The sequence below is a fragment of the Perca fluviatilis genome, chromosome 13 (assembly GCF_010015445.1).
Source record: "Perca fluviatilis chromosome 13, GENO_Pfluv_1.0, whole genome shotgun sequence".
In the NCBI taxonomy this organism is placed as follows: Eukaryota; Metazoa; Chordata; class Actinopteri; order Perciformes; family Percidae; genus Perca; species Perca fluviatilis.
The window spans coordinates 16,397,149-16,421,357 of NC_053124.1; the positions used below are offsets into that span (position 1 = coordinate 16,397,149).

Consider the following 24,209-nt stretch of genomic DNA (forward strand, 5'->3'; position numbering starts at 1 on the left):
ATGTATGTTTAAGCAAATTAAAATGCTAAATAATTAAAGCGATCGTTCAAGGCGATAAGGTAATTTGAGTGGCATACTGTTTGATCTACGACTCATATTGTGAAAACTACAAAGAGATACTGGAAGGCAACAAGTCAGCCGGAGTGTTGTAATATATCACGGTAGACTGGGCTTGTCGTGTCTGTCAGAGACACAATATTAATGTTAATGCATGAGGGCGTTTTCAATTAGGACCGGATGATGGATAACATTTTCCATGCAACAGATATTTGGTGCAAACATATTAACAGGGGAATGAAACAATGGTGCACTGCGTATGCACCTTTGGGCTAAGGTATGATTATCTATGTTGTCACTCCACTACAAGCAGGTATATGTCTGGCATGGAAAAAAAAAAAAAAATACATTTATCTTTTATTTTTACTTTTATATTTCCTATCTCTAATAAAAAAGAGAAATTGTTCATAATGGAAACGTAAACCAACATAAGCAGTGAAAGAGCTATTTTTGAAGAATTTACTGGACCAGCCTTAATCACCCATGACATGATGGAGAGCATTACATTGAACCAAGTCCTTCATTAACTTTTTTTCTGACACAATAGTAAAGTAGTTGATCCTGTCTGTACACCTCATGTCGGTTGTGTGTGTTGATGACTCTGCTTGAATGTGAGCTTCCTTTGAACAGTAAAAATTAGAGTGTGACAGTCACATTGGGCAAGTGGACGAAAGGACAGAAATGCAAACACAGCACAACCTAAAGTTGTCAAAGCACTAAATCTATCCTGAAAAGAAAATAACTATGACAAGCACAAAGGTATTGGAGCCAAAAATACCACCAAAGCTGTAATAAGCAATCAAAGGCTTCAGTGAATGTGAATGACACTAGCTACAGCAGAGGCCATTACCTAATCAGATAGATGAAGCAAACAGTTTTACAGATTCCATGTGTGAAAGGGGATAGAGGAAAGTAGATGGAGAAGATGAACTTCCCACAGCTGCAAGCAGATCCTACAGCTGTAGCTGTTAACAATTACCACACATACCATATATAGCATAAATACATAAATGCATTTGGTCTCAGTGGTTTCCACTATCACCAATTTGAATTCCTCCTCTAACCTTGACCCTGTGGCCATTCTACAGACTTAGTGGTCGGTGTTATCAGTACAAATTATTGTTGAATTGAATTGTTATTTGCTTTCCTACCAGTAGGTGGTGCCAAATGACTGTGAATACTGTAATCCATGTCTGAGTGGGGGAAAAGGGGTGCAATGCTGTGGCACATGTTCAGTAAATGAAAGTCTTGAGCAAATTCACGCATCCATTTTAGGTCGTTCAAACTTTCACACAATACAAAGGCACAGGTAATGAACCTGCGGCTGCTCAGTTTTCTCTTTTGCCAGATGGGGCATTGCTTAAACCGTAAAAAAAAAAAAAAAATAGAAAAAAAATTAATAAGAAAAGATTTTGCTGTGGAATTACTGACAGTTCAAGTATACAATATGCCATGTGGAGAGCTAAGATAGAAACAAAGAAAATGACAATGTACATCTGTGGTTAGTTTTTTATTCTTTCAATCATCCTGACAGCTTTAATCAGTGAAACATCCATCCCATTTCACTCACCCTCTTCTTCATATCAAGTAATTATCATCATCATCACCATCCCTTTTGCATTATCAGTAGTTTATAAAGAAAAAAAAAGGTGCTTTACGACAGCACTGTCCCACTCTGGTCCATTAAACCAAACATTATTTACAAAAGGTAACACAAAACAGGAGTCATTTTTACATCTTTACCTACTGTATCCATCAACTAATATGAATATCTCATATCGTGATTTCAAAGGACCACAGACACCAAACATTGCTTCTGCAAATACAGCTGCTATTCAACAAACATTTCAACAACAGTTACACTGCATCTCTTGGTCACTGAATCCCAGTAGAAACACCAACGGGTCTTCAGTGGAGGAAAAAGTTTTTTTGTTTTTTTTATGCTGCTTCAAGTACGGTTTACACACAGGAGTCTTAAGAAAACATTCTGGCACTGTCAAGTTGAAGGACTACATAAAACAGGTGCCCCCTTTAAGGCTTTTTGTGTTCACATAAAATCAAGTAAATCAAGCCAGTGTCGTTTTAGGTTTTTGCAATTTAAACACATTTCTAAATACGTTTGACATCAGCTGGCACATTTCGGTTCGGCACTAACAAGTTCTTTAAGGATGACAACCTTTTAAAGGTACAGTGACAGATGGGTTTAGAGGGTATTCCTAATTGCAATACAACAGGGAAGAAAAGATTAAAAGATTCCGGTCAACTCACAAAGCCCTCTGGGGCAAATTGCACATAGTACAAATGCTTAATCAATGCATCACGTCTTGTTCAGACAGCATTCTACCATGAAACTGACTCCACAGATACAACATAGAATAGAAAAGCAGTCTAGTATGACCGCAGCACTCTCCCCGTTTTCCTCTTACATGATGGAGCATGTTTGGAAGTAGCTGGTTTGGGGAAAAATGCTGCTGACCTTTCATTCCTGGCACGTCTTCTTTGAGCAGCCCTGTCTTTAAAATTGCTTCTTTTTTTGACAACTCAAACAAACAAGCATGAGGATTTTAACAACAATAATAATAATAATAATAATAATAATAATTAATATTAAATTGCACATCAAGGTAACATTTTGTAGTGCAGCATAATTTTCTAGGAAAGGCTTCAATCTCTTTCAAAAGGCACTTTTTTTCATGCGCTGGACAGTCAAATCAGTTTCACCGTTTTCAAGTTGTTGCATTAGATGACAAGAACACGACGATAATGACAGATGTGCGCTGGACTCCATTTTTGTTGCAGAGGTACTTGGGTGAAAGAGACAAGAAAGTACAAGTCCCAAGTTCAGACGGCCTGTTTAAAAAGATCAAATAAACCTTGCCTTGCAATCCTCATATCACTCCGCTGCAATCTGCATGTCATTCACATGGGTATAAAAGCTCTGAACTGGGTGGTTCATTGGCTTAAAGTGACTCTTTGACCACCTTTCATTCGCTCGCCATTTCCCATTCAAATGGAGAGCAGCTTGGAGAGAAACATCCACTGTAGTAATTGCACTATGGTAAAAGAAGGTCACTTGTGGTTCAATGCTACTTTCTTTCTTCTTCCTCCTACCACTCAAACTTCCACTGCTGATTTTTGTCTCCTGGGATACACCGCCTCATCTGGGTGTCTGTGCGGCCCTCTGGTGTGCGGTAGGCGCTCACACACATGTCTGACTGAGGGTGGTAGATTGTCCCATCCTGAATGGTTTTAAGGAGAAAATGGGTGAAAAGGTGAACATTTGTCTATTGGAATAATGGGTATTTGGGTTTGACTTGTATGTGAACCCCTACCTTTCTGAAGTCCCAGGTGATACTGGGTGGCTTAAGCTCTCCATCGCTAGGGCAGTGCCTCATACCGATGGAGGTCTGTCCCTCAGGTACTTCAGCACACAGCTCTGTCACCGAGTTGAAACGGATCTCCTTTTGACTTGTGTATTCAAAGTACTGAAGCGGAAGAAAGAGCTGGTTATGTGATTACTTGCTTTGTGTATATGGCGTGAATATGTTTGTCTTTGCCATGAAATGGAAATTACTTTGGAAAGGCAAGGCAAGGCAGCTTTCAGTCCCTCCAGAAAAACGCGATTATGCGATCGCATAATTCAATGCATAATCAGCCAAAGTCCGCATATTTATGCAGGGGCCACATTTTTTCAAATACGCCACATAAATTGCTGATTTCCGCACAAAATATGCGGGGCTTGCATGATTTCATAATCCCCGCATTTTCGTTGCAAAAAAAGTCACATATATCTTAGCAGAAAGTTGAAAAATGTTGCGTTTACTTCACACAAGAGCAGCCATTTTTCCCTGTTGCCATGGGAACGTTATGAAGTGACGTTATGAAGTGACGTAATTACGCGACGTGACGATCAACGAAAAGCAGGGTGTTGGGGGAATCACTTTTTTTTTCTCTTTTTCATCAAGTTCCCGCATTTTCATTGCATAAAATTGCATAAATATCCCGCATATTCCATCGCATTTTTTAAGAAAACGAGCCGCATAATCAACGATTTTTGCCTGCAACAATCACAAAAAAACTCTGCATTTTTCAGGAAGGACTGAGCTTTATTTATATAGTACATTAAAGAACAGTTAGAAATGAATACAAAATTAAAAACAACGAGATAAAATATGATATGATAAAATCCACAGTGCAGTACAAGAAATTAAAGAAACGCAACATCAAAAAGAAAGGTCTTCAGCCTTGATTTAAAGGGGTGATAGAATGATTATATAGGGTATTTCACACTGTTCCTTATGGTCTCCTAATGGGGTATGTAACATTGGTTGGGCTGAAAATGGCCTGGTTGATATTTTACTGGCCCTTATGCATCCCTGTGTTTTGGCCCTATTTGTAACAAGAGCTTTTCTTCCAAATATGGTATGGTCATGAATAGATGAGCTGCGCGGTGATTGGTTGAGCGACTTGCCATACGCAGACATTAGAGACGCGCGCTGATTGGTTGAGCGAATCCCCAATACACATACATTAGAGAAGCGACAGAATCTCATATTCCAGACACTGCAATGTTTCATTACCAAATTCACTTCTGAGACTTTTTTAAGCGAGAAATCAACTATATAAAGCTCAAATATGGGCCGTTTTACAAAAATGTATGGCTAATTGCAAATTTGGTAAAACGTGTCGGACTTTAGGAGCTCCACACAGTCTGACGAGAAAGCGACAGCCTGCTGGGCTCCATACCCAGGGCAAAGTCACCCTTTGTGGATACTGCATACGGGTCTCCGCGGCCAGCTGCCGGCATAACTATATCAATAAATAATACATTTACGGTTTGAATGTCCCAATGTCTTATAAAGCTAACCGTTGTGTCCGATTTGATTTTAAGGCATTTTTATGAACGCGAGGCGTCTTTGTAGGACAAGCAGCTGCTTGCTATATGTCCCATTCATTACAATGGGGAAATACCGCAGCTAGCTAGCTACACTTCGCCATAACTAAATTATATTTACTGTTTGAATTTCGTCACGCCACTTATACAACTCATTCCCCAATGTCTTATAAAGCTAACCGTTGTGTCCGATTTGATTTTAAGGCATTTTTATGAACGCGAGGCGTCTTTGTAGGACGAGCAGCTGCTTGCTATATGTCCCATTCATTACAATGGGGAAATACACGCTAGCTAGCTACATTGTCGCCATAACTAAATTATATTTACAGTTTGAATTTCGTCACGCCACTTATACAACATCATTCCCCAATGTCTTATAAAGCTAACCGTTGTGTCAGATTTGATTTTAAGGCATTTTTTATGAACGCGCAAAGCGTCTTTGTAGGACCAGCAGCTGCTTGCTATATGTCCCATTCATTACAATGGGGAAATACCGCAGCTTGCTCACTGCGACTTACCAAAGTATATTTACAGTTTGAATTTCGTCACGGCATGAATATTACAGGTTCCTCAAGGTCTTACAAAGCTTAGCTAACACTTGCGGATTTCAATTGAATGTATTTTTGTGAATGTCAGAGTTAGGAGGAGGCTAGCTAGCTCTCATTGATGGACTCCATCTCACCGCGGCTCTATCAATGAGACTTCGCGGACAAGAGGCGTTTATTTCCCGATTGTTTGTTTAAATAACTCAACACACATACCCATTATAAGATTAACTGGAACCTGCGGGCTGCGGTAAAAAATTGCGGGCGTAACAAGCGACACTTGCGGTCAGGGTGGCGATGTAGCAACCCAGGCAGCACCAACACCGGCCTAAACTCCGACACACAGTCGGAGAAAATTTGCAATTAGCCATCCATTTTCGTAAAAGCAGCCCATATTCGAGCTTTATATGGTTGATTTCGCGCAAAAAAGTTTCAGAAGTGAATTTTGTAATGGAATAGCAGAGATCTGCGTGACCTAGCTAGATTCAGAAGACTACCTTATCTCAGGTCAGTTGTGTAGCCTATGTAAATGTTGGGCGTGACTGTTCTCTTAAGGTTCTGATTTGGAAATTTTTTTCCTGGGACAGATGATCGGAGAAGTCTGGGTGGTTCATAGTTTACAAGCAGATCTGAAATGTATTTTGGCCCTAAACCGTGTAGTGATTTGTAAACTAGCAGAAGTATTTTTAAATCAATTCTTTGAGGCACAGGAAGCCAGTGTAAAGACTTCAGAACTGGAGTGATGTGATCCACTTTCTTGGTCTTAGTGAGGACTCAAGCAGCAGCGTTCTGAGTCAGCTGCAACTGCCTGATTGATTTTAGAAAGAAACACAACTGCAAAAACAGCAGTGGCTGAAGAGAGAAAAACGGCTCGGCCTCCTTTCCAATCGTTTTGGTACATCTCGCTTTCTACCTTAATCTCTCTGCTTTATTAAGAAAGCCTTTCAACAAGCACAATAGTGCAGTTTGGCATGCTTTTTTCCTACTAGGATTACAGGATGTTTTCCTCTTACGCTGTTGTGGCATCAAGTCCTGGCTAAGCCCCTATTATTGCATGGCGTGTCTGCGTTTGCGTCAAAAGGACCTCATCAGTAAAGACAGGGCCTTGGCCCTCTCAATCAACCAGACGTGAACACAAACCCAACCCTCCCCTCTCTGGTGTCAGTTCAACATCCTGGCCCGTCGCGACGAAAGATGCAACACTCCCTGGGCTACCCGTCAAACAGAGGGTCAGGTAATCAATCGTCATACTTCCCCATCCTTCTCTTTACATCTCATACATCTTTCAGGTGCATCGGGGCCCATAATGGTAGTTTCTAATAAAAGACTCACTCTAGGCCCCTGTGTCCGGCTTCAAACTTATTTACCCAGGCTGTGCCATTCATTCTGCCGGCGAGGCTCATGTATCTTTTAAATGGAACGTGGTTCTAATGTGGGCCAGGGAAGGGGGGAGCAGGAGGGAGGCGGTGAAGGGCCCTCAAGGTTTTTGTTTCAGCGGGGAGCCATTTATTTTCAGTCACAAATGGTGCTTTTTGTGACAGGGGACACCTGATGCAGTGCATCGGTGGGGTAATCAGAGATATCGAGCAGGTTGGAGATTCACAGAAAGGAGCCCTGCCTGTTGCCTGACTCCAACATTAAATATACATCCTCACAGACAAATAATCTGCTGCTTGCTAAACCATCCATCACTGGAGTTGGCAGGCATTCAGTTTAAAAGTACCTGTGATTCAAGTGCATGATATTTTTTGGGTATATGTGGATACCATTCCAAACTCAGTTTTTCCCTATCATTAAATTCAAGTCATGCTGGACACACCGGCAGAGAGCAATTTTCTGGTGTGAATCAACTGTGGCAGCTCGTTTTAGGGGTTAGCAGAAAGCCTTGACATTTTAAGATACATCTCCCACTGGGCCAAGAGAGGTTGTGAGATGGTGACAAGAGAGAATACGTGCATGAGATGGAGGAAGAAAGACAGAATAAACGAGGTGTGAAATGCTTAACGTACCTGGTTGCCTCCCTGGCCGTGGCAGCCAAACAGAGAAAGGTGGGCACCTGTGGGACTGTGCTCTGGGGAGTTGTAGTCCAGACACTCGGAGTGTATCCCTGAGCTACGCACCTGGCAGGAGGAGAACAATAAATATCAATACAAATTTAAATGCTGTGCTTGATTGATTTCTGTGAGGAGTTTTATTTCTTTGCAGGCAGGTCAGACTGGAAGGTCACATACAGAACAGCACCACTGAAGCTGCTAGATACAGTCCTCTGAAATTGCATTTTTTGAAAACTAAAGCTGTTTGCTAATTTTCACATAAACGCACACCTATTAAGCAATTAACATGAAATAGACCCATTTTCCCCTTGCTGATGCCTTCCTATCAAAATGTCAACATTTCTTCCTCTGAGAAAATGCCATATTTTCTAGTTTGTTAATGGAAGCATGGGAAGGTGGGGGAATTTTGGATGTTAAAGATATCCTTTATGAATTTAAATTTTTTCTTCAGACAAAATGGTTGCATCGTGGTGGCTGAAATTTAATCATTTTAAAAACCTAACATTTAGCCAACCAATAATTATGTGCAAAGCATTTTACAATGGAATAATCCACCAGGTGGATTTTATTTTGGTCTTCAGCCCAAGTCTTGAGTTTCAAAGCCTTTGTTTGTCCTTAATTCAGGCTTCTCACTTTCAACAGGATTTTCCCATATCCTGCCCCAGCCTAACACCCTGTTACAGACTCAAAATAAAATGGAATGAAGAAAGCAAGGCGCAACTGCAATGCCATTTCTTTTTGACAACAGTGACTACGCTGGTGCAACTCAGCACAACATCTGTGATTAGTGTTAATGAAACACTGATGCTCCACTTTGATTGCAGTAGGACAAATAATAGAATACAGATACGGCTATAGCAGACACTCACAGCCCCATGCCATCCCTCCCTGTCCTCAGGTACATGTAGTTCAGGGTAGATATTCTTCAGATACCAGTCAAAACTGTTGCATTTCAGCCTGTCCCTCAGCAGCAGCCGCTCGGAGATATCCCCATACGTCTCCTAGAAAGTAAGCACACAATGAATAAGCCATCTTTCACTGGCAGTGAAAGGGCAGGAGAGGATGCCGAAGTTTATTAAGGACACACAACATCTCTTATCTCTACCCTTTAATCTTAATTGTATTAATTATTATATCGCACTAGTGACATTTTCTGTTGCTAAAACTAAACAGTTACACCGTAAAAGTAAATATTTACATTGTGGATATGACCGACCAGGAATACCAACTAGCAGGGGATTGGCTGCAGCAAATGTACATTTATCAGACAGCTGTGTTTGCTGAGGTGGGGAACTGCTTACCTTAAGCAATTCAAAATCCAGAACATAGACACACCTTTACACCTTTGCACTGCCTGAGGGTGCAATGTAACTACAGGGTATCACAGATACACTAAACTATTTCAGTCACAAACTTTTCAAACATTTCAAACATTTCCTGGGATAAACAACGGGGGAATGCAGTTTCTCAAATATATAAACAAACAAAAAAACTATTTGTAATCCTTTCTGAAAACTCCAAATCATTCTACAATAAATCTGCAAATCCATGATACAAATATTCATTAAAAACCTGAATATCAAAATCAATATAAGTCCCTAAATGTGCTTAATGAAAAAGAATTGAGTACTATTCCAAACCTATATCATTGTCTGTAGGTCTGCAGTCTGTTAACACATTATGACAGCAGCATAATATACTTGGAGCTGGTGATCTGGTCTGCCAGTGCTGTGTTCAATCTCCCCCTGACCAGGTAATTTATTGTTTGATCAAAGATCCCTGACATTAATAATGTACTTTTTTTCAGATAGGTGAAACTGAGATACATGAATTTTTGATGGTTCCCAATACTCAGAACCTGAGAGGCACACGAGCCACATGCACACTCGTGCACGCCGTCTCACACATATGCCTGACCCAGTCAGACAGACAGCGTTGCATCACATGTTGACACCTAGACAGGTGAATTTTATCAGATAGAACCTTCAAATCTAACATCAAAAGGTAAGCCACTCTGTACCCTATTAACGTGGTGCTGCTAGGTGTAACATGGCATCACTGCACGGTTTCAATTTAGTAGCAGTTGAATGAAAAACGAGCCTGTAAGAAGACCGAGCTCAGCGACTAGAGAATCTATTTGTCCAAATGTGATTCAGAGAGTATTCTAAGGTCACCTTCTTGCATTCCTTAACACAGCATCACAGCAACATGCCAAGCCAGATATACTGGTTAAAACAAACTTGCTTCCTTTTATTTGTAACTGTCCTACCTTTTTGGCAGGGGGATTCCTGTTGTAGAAGTGCTGTTTATAAGAGTCCATCCAAACCTCTGCAGCTCGTACGGTGTTCTGGAGAAAGTTGGGCCGTGCATAAGGGGCCTTTTTAGGGAACACATGGCCCACATGAGAGCAGGGGTGAATCTCCAGGCTGCCTCCGCACTGCCACACCTGATGGGGTTAAACACATGGCATATCATATAGGATTTTATTGACAGCACAATATACAGTACTGTACGTGGTTACGCGAATAGGGTTATCATTAACCAAATAGTACAATGTCTATTGTCCACCATGTGTTGAGAACTGGTGAACTTTGGCACTTGAATGTACTGCTGGCAATTATTACTTTGTGTGTCCTTCAAGTTTGACCTACCTGCCAATAAACTAGCAGGTCATTTGTAAGCAGCAAGTTGTCATTTGCAATTGATTGTGGTGACTGATGCAATGCTAGAAATCCTTACTAAACAACGAACACATCTCTTTACCTTCAACCTCATGAAAATTCAACCCCTGCTTCTTGAGTCATGGCTCTCATGAGGCTGCATTTGAAAACACCTTGGATTTATGGTATACATATGCATTGTATAATTGCTTGATCTTCCACCATGGAAAAAAAAAAAAAAAAACTAAAAGAATGAAAGGTTGTTAGGCCGTATATCTTAATACTTGGCTGATCTATGTTCCAATAACACAAGGCAAAATTATTATCATATAGCCATAGCCAAACAGCCATTACATGACAGTCCCTTCCATCTTAATGCACTGTGCGTTTTACTTCGCACCATATTTTTTTAGCACTCCGGGTTGAAAACCAATTCACTAAACATAAATTATGTATGGCAAAAAGTCCCAGTGAGAAGCATTTTTATTTCCACTTGCATAACACATCACTCAGGGGAACAGCCCATCCGTCTTCACACTGAAACCACATACGCCCTACATATCATGCACAAACAATTTACATTTGCATGCTCCTGCTACAAACTCAAACATAGCCTAAAATCTGGGCCAATTTGATTGAAGCAAACAAGTGTAAAGCGACACCAACGTATCACAACAAGGTATCAGCCAACATCAGGGTGCAGTGTCAGATGCCATGGCTGACTGTGATCTGACACTGACATGTGTCTCTCTCACACCAACTACCCACTGACTGTCAGCGGTTAGATGGATGAATCAAATGATGAGATTCTCTTTGGAAATGAAGTGCCAATCAACCTCATTGGTGTTTCGGTCTTCTCTTTATTCCAGTAACAAACAAGCTGAGTCAATGGATGTTCTAGTGTTTAGTAGAGACGGCCCAATACCATTTTTTGCTTCCCGATAACGATTCTGATACCTGAACTTGCGTACTGGCCGATACCTAGTATCGATCCGATACCAGTGTGTCATATATTTTATTATGTGTTAACAGCTGTATACTACTATCCCTGTATGGATGTGATATGATTTCTATCTTTGTTGTCTGTCTGGCTCAGGTTAAACTCTTTGTGAAACATGAACAAACACAAACAATGAAGGCCACAGAACTTTCTTTTATTATCCAGTTTGACAGTCAGTTATAACGGAAAAAGAACATAAATAAACTACTTTAACGTAGATTTTCTTTAGGGCTTTATTACATGATATTGGATCGGTGCATAAACTCCAGTACTTCCCGATACCAGCGTTTTAGGCAGTATCGGAGCAGATACCGATACTGGTATCGGTATCGGAACATCTCTGTTTTTTAGTAACAAAGAAAGCTAGGTTAGCAACCCACATTGTTTAAAAGCCCTACTCTGTTCTCATGTTGCTAAGTGGTAAAGCAATGGCAAAGTAGTGACTCTGTGGTCCTTACTGAAGAAGAATTGAACTCACTCTGAAGGAGAGCTCCAGGTTTTCTCCTCCCCACACCTCCATGCCCATGTCATATGTGCCCAGACGCTCAAAGTAGGCCTTGCTTACAGCAAATAAACCACCTGCCATTGTCGGAGACCTGTGTGAAACAGTGAAAATAAGGTAACGTTAACATACATTTTCAATCCTATGTTCCCATCCCCTTCCACAGAAATAATTGAACCTTTTTTTATTTTAACCCAATGCAAATTTAGTTATTCATCTGTCTAATACACCACCTTTAGAAGATGTGAACCACCTTATTAAAAAAAGCCTTTAAAGAGTAACTATACCTAAGATAATAATCATCCTGCCCACACCCTGTACAGTGAAAATTTGAATGAATGAATGAATGAATGAATAAGTGCGATCACAAGCACAACAGACCACATGAAGTGCCAACAGACTTTAATCTTTCAACCCATAGAAGGCAGTGCAGTGATGCCTTTCCTCCAAACAAGATTTTGTGTGAAGGTGCTCTTTAAAAGTAGCAGCAGCTTCAACTTGAGGCAGGGTGACCTAAAATAAAAATGCTACGGACTGTATGAGAGTTTACGTTGCTTTCCGATAGCAAAGACGGAACTAAAAGGAGGATTGATAATTACAGTAAGCTACACCGTGTTTTCAGAATGGGCTTGTTAAAAATCAACAAATATTGAGTTGATTTAGTGATCCCAGTGTTTCAACAGATCAGTCAAACATTCTTAGGGTGTATAGAAGTGAAAATAGAAAGAAAGGAATACAGTAATATAACACAGTGCAGTGACAAATTAACAGCAGTGAGAGGTGTATTACATTTTTGAGAGCAGAGCTCCACAGTTGTATCTGGTAAAGTGATCTCCCATGAGAGTAGGGGTGGGAATCACCAGAGGCCTAACGATACGATATCATCACTATACTTACCTCACAGTACGATATTATAGCAATTTTCAACATATTGCAATATTCTGCGATATATTGCAATTTATTACCTTTTTTCCAACTTCAAATTTTTCCCAATTTCAAATTATGTCCCTGAAAGGAAACTTTGTTAACATCTGTTCTGTCTAAAAAGATAAATGCCTCTGTGTGTTTATCTCACTTCAGTTTTATTGCTGCAAAATCAGCTTGTCAAGCAGACAAACTGACCAACACTTATATAATAATAGATGTAGAGCTGGGCAATATATCGATATTATATCGGTCAGGGTTCATACGCATTTTAACCAATACTTTTCCATGACTATGTGTTCCTGAAAATGTCAGTCGACATTATACAATAAGAATACAAATCTGTGTTAAAGTTTACCCTCAGAGGTTTAACTATAAAATGACTGACAATGTATGTGGTTCATAGTGGGATTCATAATAATCACTCCCCAAATAGAACACTGAGGTTAAGACGACGTGAAAATACATTTATTAATGACCTATTATTATGCGGTGTTAAAAACAATTCCATGACTTTTCCAAAACTTTCTGGGTCTTTTTATGTTTCCAAAACCTTTCCAGGACTGGAATTTGCATTTTTCAAATTCCATAACGTTTCCAGGTGTTTTCAAAATGTATGAACCCTGATCGGTATTGTGATATGAGACTACATATCGTCTTAGATTTTGGATATCGTAATATGGCAGAAGCGTTGTCTTTTCCTGGTTTTAAAGACTGCATTACAGTAAAGTGATGTCATTTTCTGAACTTACCAGACTTTTCTTGCTGTTCTATTATTTGCCTTTACCCACTTAGTCATTATATCCACATTACTGATGATTATTTATCAAAAATCTCATTCTTTAAATATTTTGTGAAAGCACCAATATTCAACACTACAATATAAAATTGTAGATACTATGCTGTACCGATTTTTTCCCCCCTCCCCTACGACCTTATCGTATCAAATGGTCACCTGATGGGATAAATGCGTGACTTGCGCCTCTTGCGTTCTACTTCAGGGACTGAGTGCCACTGAAAGGTGAGTCTCCAGTCAAAACCTCCGATCATCGGCTCATCCGTTTGCATGTAAAACTCGAAGGTGTTCCAGTCAATGGTGTCAATCACAGGGCACACAATGATACTGGCATTCTCACCAATCCTAAACACAAAGCAAGAACATGCAGAAAACAGGTAGAGGGGGAAAAAAATATTAAACTCTGGATTAGTGTTTGGTTATTGTTTAAATTTCTAGTCAGGTTGACTACATATACAAAAGATTTTCCAAAAGCTCTTACTCATGAATTTGGTGTACCCACCTTTCCAGCAGAGGCTCAATCCAGCCAGGGACACACTCACAGTGGCAGTCAAGAAATGTCAGTACGTCCCCTGTAGCATAGGTGGCACCAATGAGACGTGCCCGGACCAGACCCTCCCTTTTGTTGGTGCGGATGAGGCGCACACGTTCAAGAGCACTGATGTAGTCAGCCAGTTGGGATTTCAGGTAGCCTATTTTTTAATAACAGACACAAAAGCACACACATAACCATCAGTTTTAACATTTAAGTTATGTTATTTTGTTGTCCTACATGTAACTTCTTTTTCTTTAAAGCTGCCTTAAAATCGATTTTTAGCCACTAGAGGACAGACAAATGGCAAAAACGTTGAGAGATACACACAGCTACTGCCAAATCAGTGGCTTATAAAGCTTGTTATGGTGAACAATACGCTCAAGCTTGTGAGTATAAGCTGATTCTACGTTAACATAAAATTATCTTAAGATAAAAAAATATTGGTTAATGCCGGTTTAACCGTTATTTGATAACGAGTGAATAGCTACTTAAATAAAACACTTTTCTCAGTTAGGTAAGTTCCAGTATCAGGTGAGTGGCATTTTATGGTCAAATTGAATTCAATACAAGTATTGTACTGAATCCCTGTTCAATCGAATTGGAGAGAAAGCGGTCAGTCCTCCAGTTGCTGTCTGCAGTAACCGTTCTGGTTGGGGAGTGGCATGTCTAGCATTCCATTTGGTCAGGGTGGTCAGGGAAAGGAAATTATGTCATAGCAGCTCAGTGCACACTGATGTAACCATATGGTGTAATGTCTCCGACACACACAGACTAGACTAGAAGGGACCGAATACTAATTCCATTAAGACAGACAATCAGACATCAGTTTCTAAGACAAAGTAGTATCCTTCACAGAGTTTGATGATGGGAGGCCGTGAGATGCGGTTGAAAGCTCAGAAAAGCTAGTAAGTTGACCTTTGAGTTGAGACTATTTTGTCATACAATTCATACCGATATTTATACCTGTGTCACAAAGAGGCTGATGCTGTGCAGCTACATTCAAGACTTAATGATATACAATACTTCTTGTTTTGCTTTCTTGTATTTCAATCAAAAATAAATAAATAAGAGCCTTCCGTTAAAAGAAACCTCACATTAACACACACAAACACTAAAAATGAGAAGGGCAGGGGCTGGAGCAGGGAAGCAGGGAGACCAACATGAATGAACACGAACAATTTGAAATTACTTTGCCACAAACAAAACCAAACACTTTTCAGTACGCCTTGAAGTAACTCCATACCTTATTTCATCATTAAAGAAATGTGTCCAGACTAGTTTCTGAGGCTGTTTTTCTAATTGCTTTCAGATATATCCTGAAGGCATTATCTATTCACTGTTCCATATATAGCATCTTTTTTCTATATATAGCGGAGTCCTAACTCGCTCTCTTGTTAGCCGTCAATGTGGAGAAATTAAAGCACAACTGAGGTTTGGTTTGTCCGCTTTACTAAACTAGGCCAAGGCTGTCAGTCCGCTTTGTTTCTGAGCTTAAAATACTTTTTTCTGTCGGTTTTATTTTTACATACAAAAGAAAACCCACATTGGTTTATTTATCAGTGTAGAGTGTCAGACCTCGGTCACTGTAGTCATCAATGAGGATGATCTCTTTCAACAGGATGGCAGGCGTGGTCTCCAGGACACTGTGAATAGTCCTCAGCAGAGTGGACCAGGCCTCGTTGTAGAAGGCTATGATCACAGAGGTTGTGGGTAAACGCCGGTAGTCAAACTTCTTACTTCGGCATCTGAAGTATGTTTTGTGTGTGTGTGTGTGTGTGTGAGTGTGAGTGTGAGTGTGAGAGTGAGAGAGTGAGAGTGAGAGAGAAGGAGGTGTGGGGGAAGAGAAAGAGAGATAGTTGACATAAGCAACAGTAAACATGTACAGTACATATTTATAAAAAAAAGAAGAAAAAAAATCATCAGCATCCTGAACAAACTCATAAAAGCAAGAAATTATTTTTTTCCTATGGCCAGAGCAGCTTTAGCAACTATTGTGGTAGGAGGAGGTATCTGCCTGGTCTTAATCCAGATGGCAGTCATTAAAACAATAAAAAAAGAGCTGCAGAAATATGGATGGGGGTGGGGGGGGGTATCACACCAGTGAGCAACATACCACAGCAGTGCTCTGGGAGAGACCACAGAAACTTGAGCAAACAGAGACAAAAAGAGCAGAATAGAGAGAGGGGAACAGGGCAACACTGGATGAAAATCAAAGTGAGAAACTGTAAACCAGGGTTCAGCAACCTTAGGCATGCGTGCCACCATTGGCACCCTGTAGCTCAACCATTGGGACACTAGGAGTAAGTGTGCAAGAGAGTTTTTTGGAAATATTCTAATCTGCATGCCAAATAACCTCTTTCACAGCCATTGGCAGGAGCACGGTCCTTTATTTACGGTAGTTTGATTGACTTTTTCCCCATCCGCATTCCGTGAAGACCCGCCTTACTCTGCCTCTGATTGGCTAGTACTCATTGCCTTCTTCACAGAATGCGGCACGAAAGATCACACCGCCCGAGCGGGCTCGGTGGATGACGGCAGGCTTAATGTAGATATGGCACACTGATTAACAAGAAAATTTAAAAAATTGTACTTCATATTAAAAAGGTTGCCAACCCCTGCTGTAACTTGAGGTAATGAGAACAAAAGGTGTCATGAGAGAGAGGAAACATTGCAAACTGTGTTTTTCAGAAAATCTTTATCAATCAGTGACGTACAATGCTGAGAGTGTAACCAATGGCACGGGCTGAATGACTTCTGATAGTTTTACAACTAGGAGTAGAAGTAGGTTGGGATTAGAACAAATGGTTTACGCACGGACCAATCATATAAGCTAATATCCCTTCCTTCAAAAGCACTGTGTTCATAGATGACTCATGATGAGAGAGGGCAGCGTAAAGTTCATCTGCCACAAAACCTGTTCCCAGGCAGAAACTGATGTAATTATGGAGTAGGTGCAGGACTACAACAAGCATATACACACCACCACCTAAAAATAAATTAGACAGGTACACATTTGCTTACAATGTTGCTAGGCCTAAAGCCAAACAGAAACAGAAGCACACTTGGGACAGCTTGACGGATTCACCATCCGTTAACTGATATATGCGAAGGATGCAATCCACAAATCTCCCTTCATATATAATAGCAACCACAACTGACAGGCAGTTCTATGCAGATCATTTACACCTTAGCTACCAGTGTATAGTTATAAAAACATGTTATTCCTCACACTATTTAAGTAAAACTAGCTGACATATCATCCACAAAACAAATCTGCACGCTTCTGAATAGAATATGTTCATGCAATACATGATCTATAGTGCCGCCGATTTGCATTCCTTGTTGGTGTACCATTGCCGCTGTGCTTTAATGACGAGAAAAATTTCTCGTTTAATTTTCCTTTTTGTCCCCCCCCCACCCCCCTTTTTTTCTTTTATTCATTTATATTTTATTTGTTCTGTATATGTACCTGTATAAATATACATATACTGTATGTGCATACATGTGACCTATATATTCTTCTAATTGCATTAAGTGTACAGACATATGTGAGCGTACAAATTATTCCCATTGTTATTCTTGCAAACTCTGTGTGGGACCTGGGGTTGGGGTGAAAATGTAAAAAAAAAATAAAAGCCCTTTATGTTTATTGTAATATTTCCTGTGGAATGAAAAATACTTATGCACCTCCGTCATGGTATGAGTAGGCGGACAGCCAAGCACAGGCTCCATGACACAAAAACCGCACCCCACTTCATCCCTGCTTACGCATTCCTCACTGTGTCTTATCAATTGTGCACTTGTCAAATATGTTCTGCCAGGGCAAATACCCATCATGCATAAAAGTGAGTCTGTACAGTGCAGTGAATCCGGTTTTAAAATCTCCACAAAATGCTGCCACGGAATGATTATGCTGGATAAAGATCTAGATGGATAAAGTTTCCCTTGCATTTCTGACTTTCAACCTCAAGGGCAGTTTCCTTAGCCTTGTGACAAGATCAAAGCATCTTATCAGTCTTATCTTTAGATATGCAGACGTCACGCTGATAAAAAGGTTTATTCCAGTTTCACCAGGACTACATTGATTCCTCTTTGTCTGTAGTTTTAAGCCCAATTTAGAAGATTTAGCATGACACGTTTAATGACAGCCATTTTTAAGAATGTATCCTTAGATGTAATCATTGGACTGCTTAAGAGAATATACGCTTAACCGGGAATCTGGGACACTCCAGGCCATATAAAACAAATACATGGCTTTTACACAAAGGACCGTTCTCACCACACTGATGGATACCACGACTGGGTTTCAGTAGGATGGGTGATGGTAAGGGATAAGGCAAAAGTGAAAGAAGAAGCTATTAATAAAAGACATCATACTCTGCTTGTCATCATCACAGAGGCTGAGCTGAGAATAGCTGTGCACAACGACTCTAGATGGAATAAATCCATTCAGCCAGGAGGCTGCTTACACCAGCTTCAATAAGCCCTACAATGCATCCTGACAGCTTTCATCCTTGTTTCTAACTGCCAGTGGAAAACTGACCCCAGTAAGGAGCTCAACCTAATCTCTATTGAGTTATTTATCCCTCACACAGTTGTAGCATAGCTATCAGCTCAATGCAGTTTTCAATGCCAGAGATGAATGTTTTGGCTAGAACCTCAAAGAAAATAGCAAGCAATGAAAAAAAGAATTAGTGAAGTCAACTTAGTCTCACTTTCTGACTAATGGGTCATTCCTGTTTAGGATGCCTTTTTGCTCTACTCACTCATTCATCCTGTGATCACGGATGTGCCGATGGAGGGAAATCTTATCACTGACATAGATATTGATAGCATAGCGCTCCACGCTGTCCTGCTCGAGTTTCTTTTCCTCAGGGCTGAGGTTGAGGTGTGTGGCCCGACCCCACTCCCCAAGCGCATTGTTGTCTGGTGATGGCTTAACGTAGAGGGGCCTAGCCAGCTGCCCATCGGCCTCGTTCGTCTCTATGGCGAGCTGTCTCACCAGAACGTTGCGGTCCTCATCTTCCTCCTCTACGGAGGATGAGGAGGGGAAAGAGGAGCGCGCTAACAGAAGGTAGCCCAGCCACAGCACCCAGAGCAGGAAGCAAGCCTTGGCCAGCACACCAAGTTTTCGAGAGCAACGTCCCCTCATGACGGAAAGCCCAGGGCGGCACCGTGACTGGCTGAGCTTCGGGGTGCCCTACAGGACACAAGCCTCTGGAGAACAGAAAGAGACACAGAATTACATACAAAATGTGATCATTAAGAAATTAAAAAAATAATAACATGTAAGATAAGTGTAGGTATTGTGAGAAAAATCCAACCATGGCACCAAGTAACTACCACCGACAGGAGGAGATTTACAAGATTGAACTCTTTAATCAAAGCTCTCCCCATTAGAATGAGGTTTAATCAAATAACGAACCAATTCACAGTTAAGTGAAGTTACTCACCTAAACACAAAGTAAGATAGTGCTTGCCTCTAAATTTGAAAGTGCCCCGTGAACACAGCTCCAATAGAGCAGACCAGTAGTATCTCAACACCGACATCATAAATATAATCACATGCTCAGCGCTGCATTAAGATGCTCATCAAAAACAATTTGCAAAGACGGAAGAAGCTAAATTATGACTTAAATAATAAATGTCTTTGATGCACTCCAATGAGAGATGTGTTAACCTGATGAACTTCCTTAAAGTGGTACAGGTTTAGTCCTAGCAATCTCAAATAAGGAGGAGGGGTTTTTTTTCTTAAATCTTGTCCACAAGATCAACCCCACCCTCTCCCTAAAATATCTTCTGGAAAAGTTTGTTTTGATGAAACACATGTTCAGTAAAGCTTGTGCAATGTTACTAATTACACACCACCTGTAATATAGTATTCACAGCTTGTGCTCAATATCTTTACATGAAATATTACACATCAAAAACCAGAGTGGTTTTTAACTAGTTTTAGCCCTTAGATTAAAAATCAGGCATTTTGAAGGGTTCCTCATTTTAGAATTTCCACTGAGCCCAAAAAAAAAAAAAAGTAGGAAGTCTTTTGAGTGGAATATTTGCACAAGAACGGATCCCGTTTTTTCCCGATTTAGAAATAGGATTAGCTTTGGTTTGTCGACAGCCATTTCGACGTTTGTGTCTGACATATCATCTTAGCACGCAAGGATTTAAAAGAGGGTTGCGGTAAAAACAGACCACTTAGCTATGTTGACACTGAACTGAATGTAATCACATAATTGTGTTGCATCAATATTAGAGCAGGGTGCCATTTACAGTAGTACCAGTCAGTGCCAGACAGGCTTAGCAGCAATACTGAAGCACACACACACACACACACACCACACACACACACACACACACACACACACACACACACACACACACACACACACACACAACACACACACACAACACACACACACACACACACACACACACACACACACACACACACACACACACACACACACACACACACACTGCTTTCCCTTCCTCAAACAAGAGCACAATGATTTTGAGAACTAATTCTGCAAAACAATGGTTAATTCTGGGAACTCTATGTCTTCAGAGAAAACATTCTCAAATAAAAGTTGTGTGTGCAAAGTGCTGTGTGAGAGTCTGTACAGACTCTTCACAGACTCAGAGGAAACTCAGTTTCCACTGTGAGTCTTAGCACAGCCCTTTCACTCCAGTCTGGGCCCTGGCCAGAGGACTCGGGAGTCCTGAGGTTACAAAATGGAGACGCTTGCAGACAAAAAACCCTTTTATTGGCTGTCCATCACACCTTCCACTCTCTCTGAATCGGATAGCCTTACTGGGGAGCCATGCGAGCAGTAGGGGACAGAGATCCTAATATGCAGCTTAAATCCTGCCCCAATTCTTTGTGGCTAAAAGGGAAGGAAACTGGAGAAAAAAAAAGAGAGAGAGAGATAAGATTTGCGTTTGCTTCCCAAGCTGCAATCAGTGGTGCATGTTTAATCCTGTTACGCTAACAGGAATTTAAAAAGAGAGAGCAATGAAAAATGTTGTCCAACAATTTACGTTGCAAATTTATAATTTTATGTTACGGTACATAGAAACAAACTAGGCTTGATATTGGAGTCACTTGATTCTCAGATGTCAGGTTAACTATGTGGCACATCAGAGAGACTTCAGTGTTCAATGTATGTTTAATGTGGAACGTGGAACAGCGTACTGTACAATGCATACCTCATGCCCTGATAAGCCAGTTAAGAGGAAGACAAATATCCAACAAGCATCAGTGGAACACGTTACACAAACAACTCTCCACCCAAACAGGTTTGTCCTTTTCAGTTTGTAAAAAGACCAGACAGAGTCACTAACTCCTCTCAACATCTCTTTACTGCTTACATTGTGTGTATACAATACTGACAGCAACTGTTTTCAATGTACCAGGCTGTGATGAGGGAGGACAGTCTTAATTTAAAAGCTGGATAGATTTGTTTTCATCAAAACGTCTCTTAACACACATCCAAATATATACCCAACAACCCAAATTCTCTTCTTTGGCTTCACTTGGGCAGATGGGATGCAAAAAAAATTCTCTACTTGAAAACACAAAGTAAAACTCAATGTCCTTCATATTTGATATTAAATTAAATGTCAGCCTCTCTATGGCCTCTAGAGATCTAGCTTTTATCTTTACGGCATTATCTTTTTTAAGTTTATGAGGAAAGAGATTGTTAGGAGTGGAGTATAGCTGTAGTCAAAACACACAGTTCAGCAACAGTTCGTCTGTCACATGTTAGGATTACAATTTATTTTAGTCGGCAGAGAGGGTGCACGCTATTATTCAACGTCGCATTAAATATGCAGGTTAGCGCAGACGCGACTCAGAACAATAATAATGGCAAATCTCAACTTTTCAGCAAAACAGTTCATTTTTACGTCAACATTAACTTCGTTGTCAAACCAGCGCGCCGACTAAATGTGTGACTTTACTGGTAACGTTAAGCAAAGAAGGAAGTCGAGTTATCGACAACGCTAACAAACACACTATACTTTGAACATTACGTGCACGACTGTTACAAAAGTACATTTCTCTCAGGAAAGTACGAGGTTAGCTTGTTAGAGTTTACCTTCAAAACAAGTTACATGATTCGGAGTTTCTTCGAGGTTGCTAAGGCCGTTGTTTGTCAGCCTGACTGCGGTCGTCTTCCAGTCAAACCTCTGGCTTGCAGATGTCAGTTTACCCACATCCTTTCCTCCACGTTGGGCTTGTGACCTGTGTCAAATCAGCCACATAAATAATAGAGGTTCCGGTAAGACCTTTCACAATAAAAGCATCACGGGAACCGCTTAACGTTTGACGAACACTACAAATGCAAATGAAATACTTACTTACAATAAAAACATATTTTAATTTTAAATGTTAAGTGCGTGAGGTTCTTTACATAGAATAGCCTACAACATCTGACCTAACGTTGAAAATAAGATGAAGTCATCCAGGTCACTAATATTAAAATGCCCTTTACTTGGCATAAAGTGTAATTTACATTAGCGTAGTACTTCCTCTTACTGTTTCCTCATACTAAACTCGACATATAAGAAAGAAAAATACTTTATTGTACCTTACTTCCGGTGTTTGTAGCATCATCTCCAGTTAGCTTGACACAGAACTCAATGCTAACCACTGTTAGCTGTTATTTCTCTGTGCTGCGATTTACCTCGAGCTATATATAATTGCTCCTCCAGACATTTTTTAACCTATTCAATCAGTGTGTACTCTGTACCGAATGTGTGTGTGTGTGTGTGTGTGTGTGTGTGTGTGTGTGTGTGTGTGTGTGTGTGTGTGTGTGTGTGTGTGTGTGTGTGTGTGTGTGTGTGTGTGCGTGTGTGTGTGTGTGTGCGTGTTTGCGTGCGTGCCAACGTGTGCCCTCCTAAACTCACCTGACGTTCATCCTCTAATTGACAGAGGTTTCTACTGATTATATATATATATATATACATATATATATATATATATATAGATATAGATATAGATATGTAATTTATGAAATTATAGAGCTAATACTGTGTCACCTATAGCATATTCATGAACTGAACAACAAATTAGTCTGTAGGCCTATGTCAAGGGTGTTTGTTCACCCAGAGGCAGTTGGATTGTCAACATACAGTACAACATAATACATGTGTATAAACACCTAAGTTAAATGGACTTTTAAAAATGTGTTTATTTTAGTCATATAGGCGTAAATTGCAACACTCAGCAAATCCGACTTTTAAATGGGTAGGCACAATCCTAAATATAAATTTTTACAGAATATAGATCACTTTTATCGGGATGAAAAGCTTTACATAAATGAGGAATTAAGTGTATTCAATAGATTGATTTATGTGATAGGGCCTACATCAGATACAGTAATAATAAATTAATTAAGCATGAGACATTTACTTTCTTTTTTAAGACGACTTGGATTTGGAAAGTCTTAAATGTTTAAATCCTTTCTTTATGTTGATTGACAAGAATGTTGAAAGGATCTATTTGCACACTGCATGAATGGACAATGTGCCAAAGACACACAGACACACAGACACACACACACACACACACACACACACACACACACACAGTCATACCCAAACAGCCCTTCCCTCTGTGTGTTTGCCATTATAAGCTTGGTTTGTTTTCCCATAGTCTCTAGGTCCTGCTCACGCCGGACTACACTTGCCTCGAGTGTGCAGTGCACTGGTGCAGCCTGTTGTTAGGCAGACACCTGCACCTCTTGGTAATTTGCCAATGTCTTTTATTCCTCACTCTCTTTCCTTCTCCTTTCCTCCTCTTTTTCTTCTCCCCATTTCAAACCAATTGACACCTCTCTCTGTGAGGCTGATGTGCCCCTATCCGGAACTGAAAAGGGTCCCGTTTCCGTGATAGGGATCTAGAGCTTTCACAGCTACAAGGGGTGCCCTTGTACAGGTCTTGCGTTTCAACCTTTTCGCCCCATTCAAACGGTTACAGTAATTAGTTCACAGATGCAACATGCCCTGTTTGCTCTTCATTCCTTCATTAGTGGCAAAACCAATTAACAGTATGTTATATTATATTTGTGTCTTTTATGTTTAAATAAAACAACATTATGCAAAAATATTTTACAATATTATTTTATTTTACAGACTATATAGGAGTAACACTAACCATGCAAAAGGCATAAGTCTCCGATAACGAATTTTCCAAATTTCCATTCATAATAGTTAATGAGCACATTAGTGTTCAACTGG

General features: G+C 40.3%; 1 protein-coding gene across 1 annotated transcript; it reads right to left on the reverse strand.

The window, feature by feature from the left end:
• Positions 1 to 1,552: 1,552 nt before the first annotated feature.
• poc1bl (POC1 centriolar protein homolog B (Chlamydomonas), like) lies at positions 1,553 to 22,230 on the reverse strand. The gene is made up of 11 exons (XM_039820468.1): positions 22,067 to 22,230; positions 18,734 to 19,184; positions 15,543 to 15,712; positions 13,935 to 14,124; positions 13,592 to 13,777; positions 11,689 to 11,806; positions 9,820 to 9,996; positions 8,420 to 8,551; positions 7,506 to 7,616; positions 3,390 to 3,542; positions 1,553 to 3,296 (listed from the first exon to the last, which is right to left on the reverse strand). Exons 2-11 carry the CDS (start codon positions 19,117 to 19,119, stop codon positions 3,165 to 3,167), a joined length of 1,755 nt encoding a protein of 584 aa, XP_039676402.1. The 5' UTR covers positions 19,120 to 19,184; positions 22,067 to 22,230; the 3' UTR covers positions 1,553 to 3,164.
• Between the last annotated feature and the right edge of the window lie 1,979 nt (positions 22,231 to 24,209).

Excerpts from the sequence above, each read along its gene's own strand:
- poc1bl (XM_039820468.1), bottom strand. The coding sequence starts at position 19,119 with ATGAGGGGACGTTGCTCTCGAAAACTTGGTGTGCTGGCCAAGGCTTGC. Across the intron at positions 8,552-9,819 it reads GGAATCCCCCTGCCAAAAAG|GAGACGTATGGGGATATCTC; the intron begins GTAGGACAGTTA and ends CTTACTTTCTAG. Across the intron at positions 3,297-3,389 it reads TCACCTGGGACTTCAGAAAG|GATGGGACAATCTACCACCC; the intron begins GTAGGGGTTCAC and ends AAAACCATTCAG.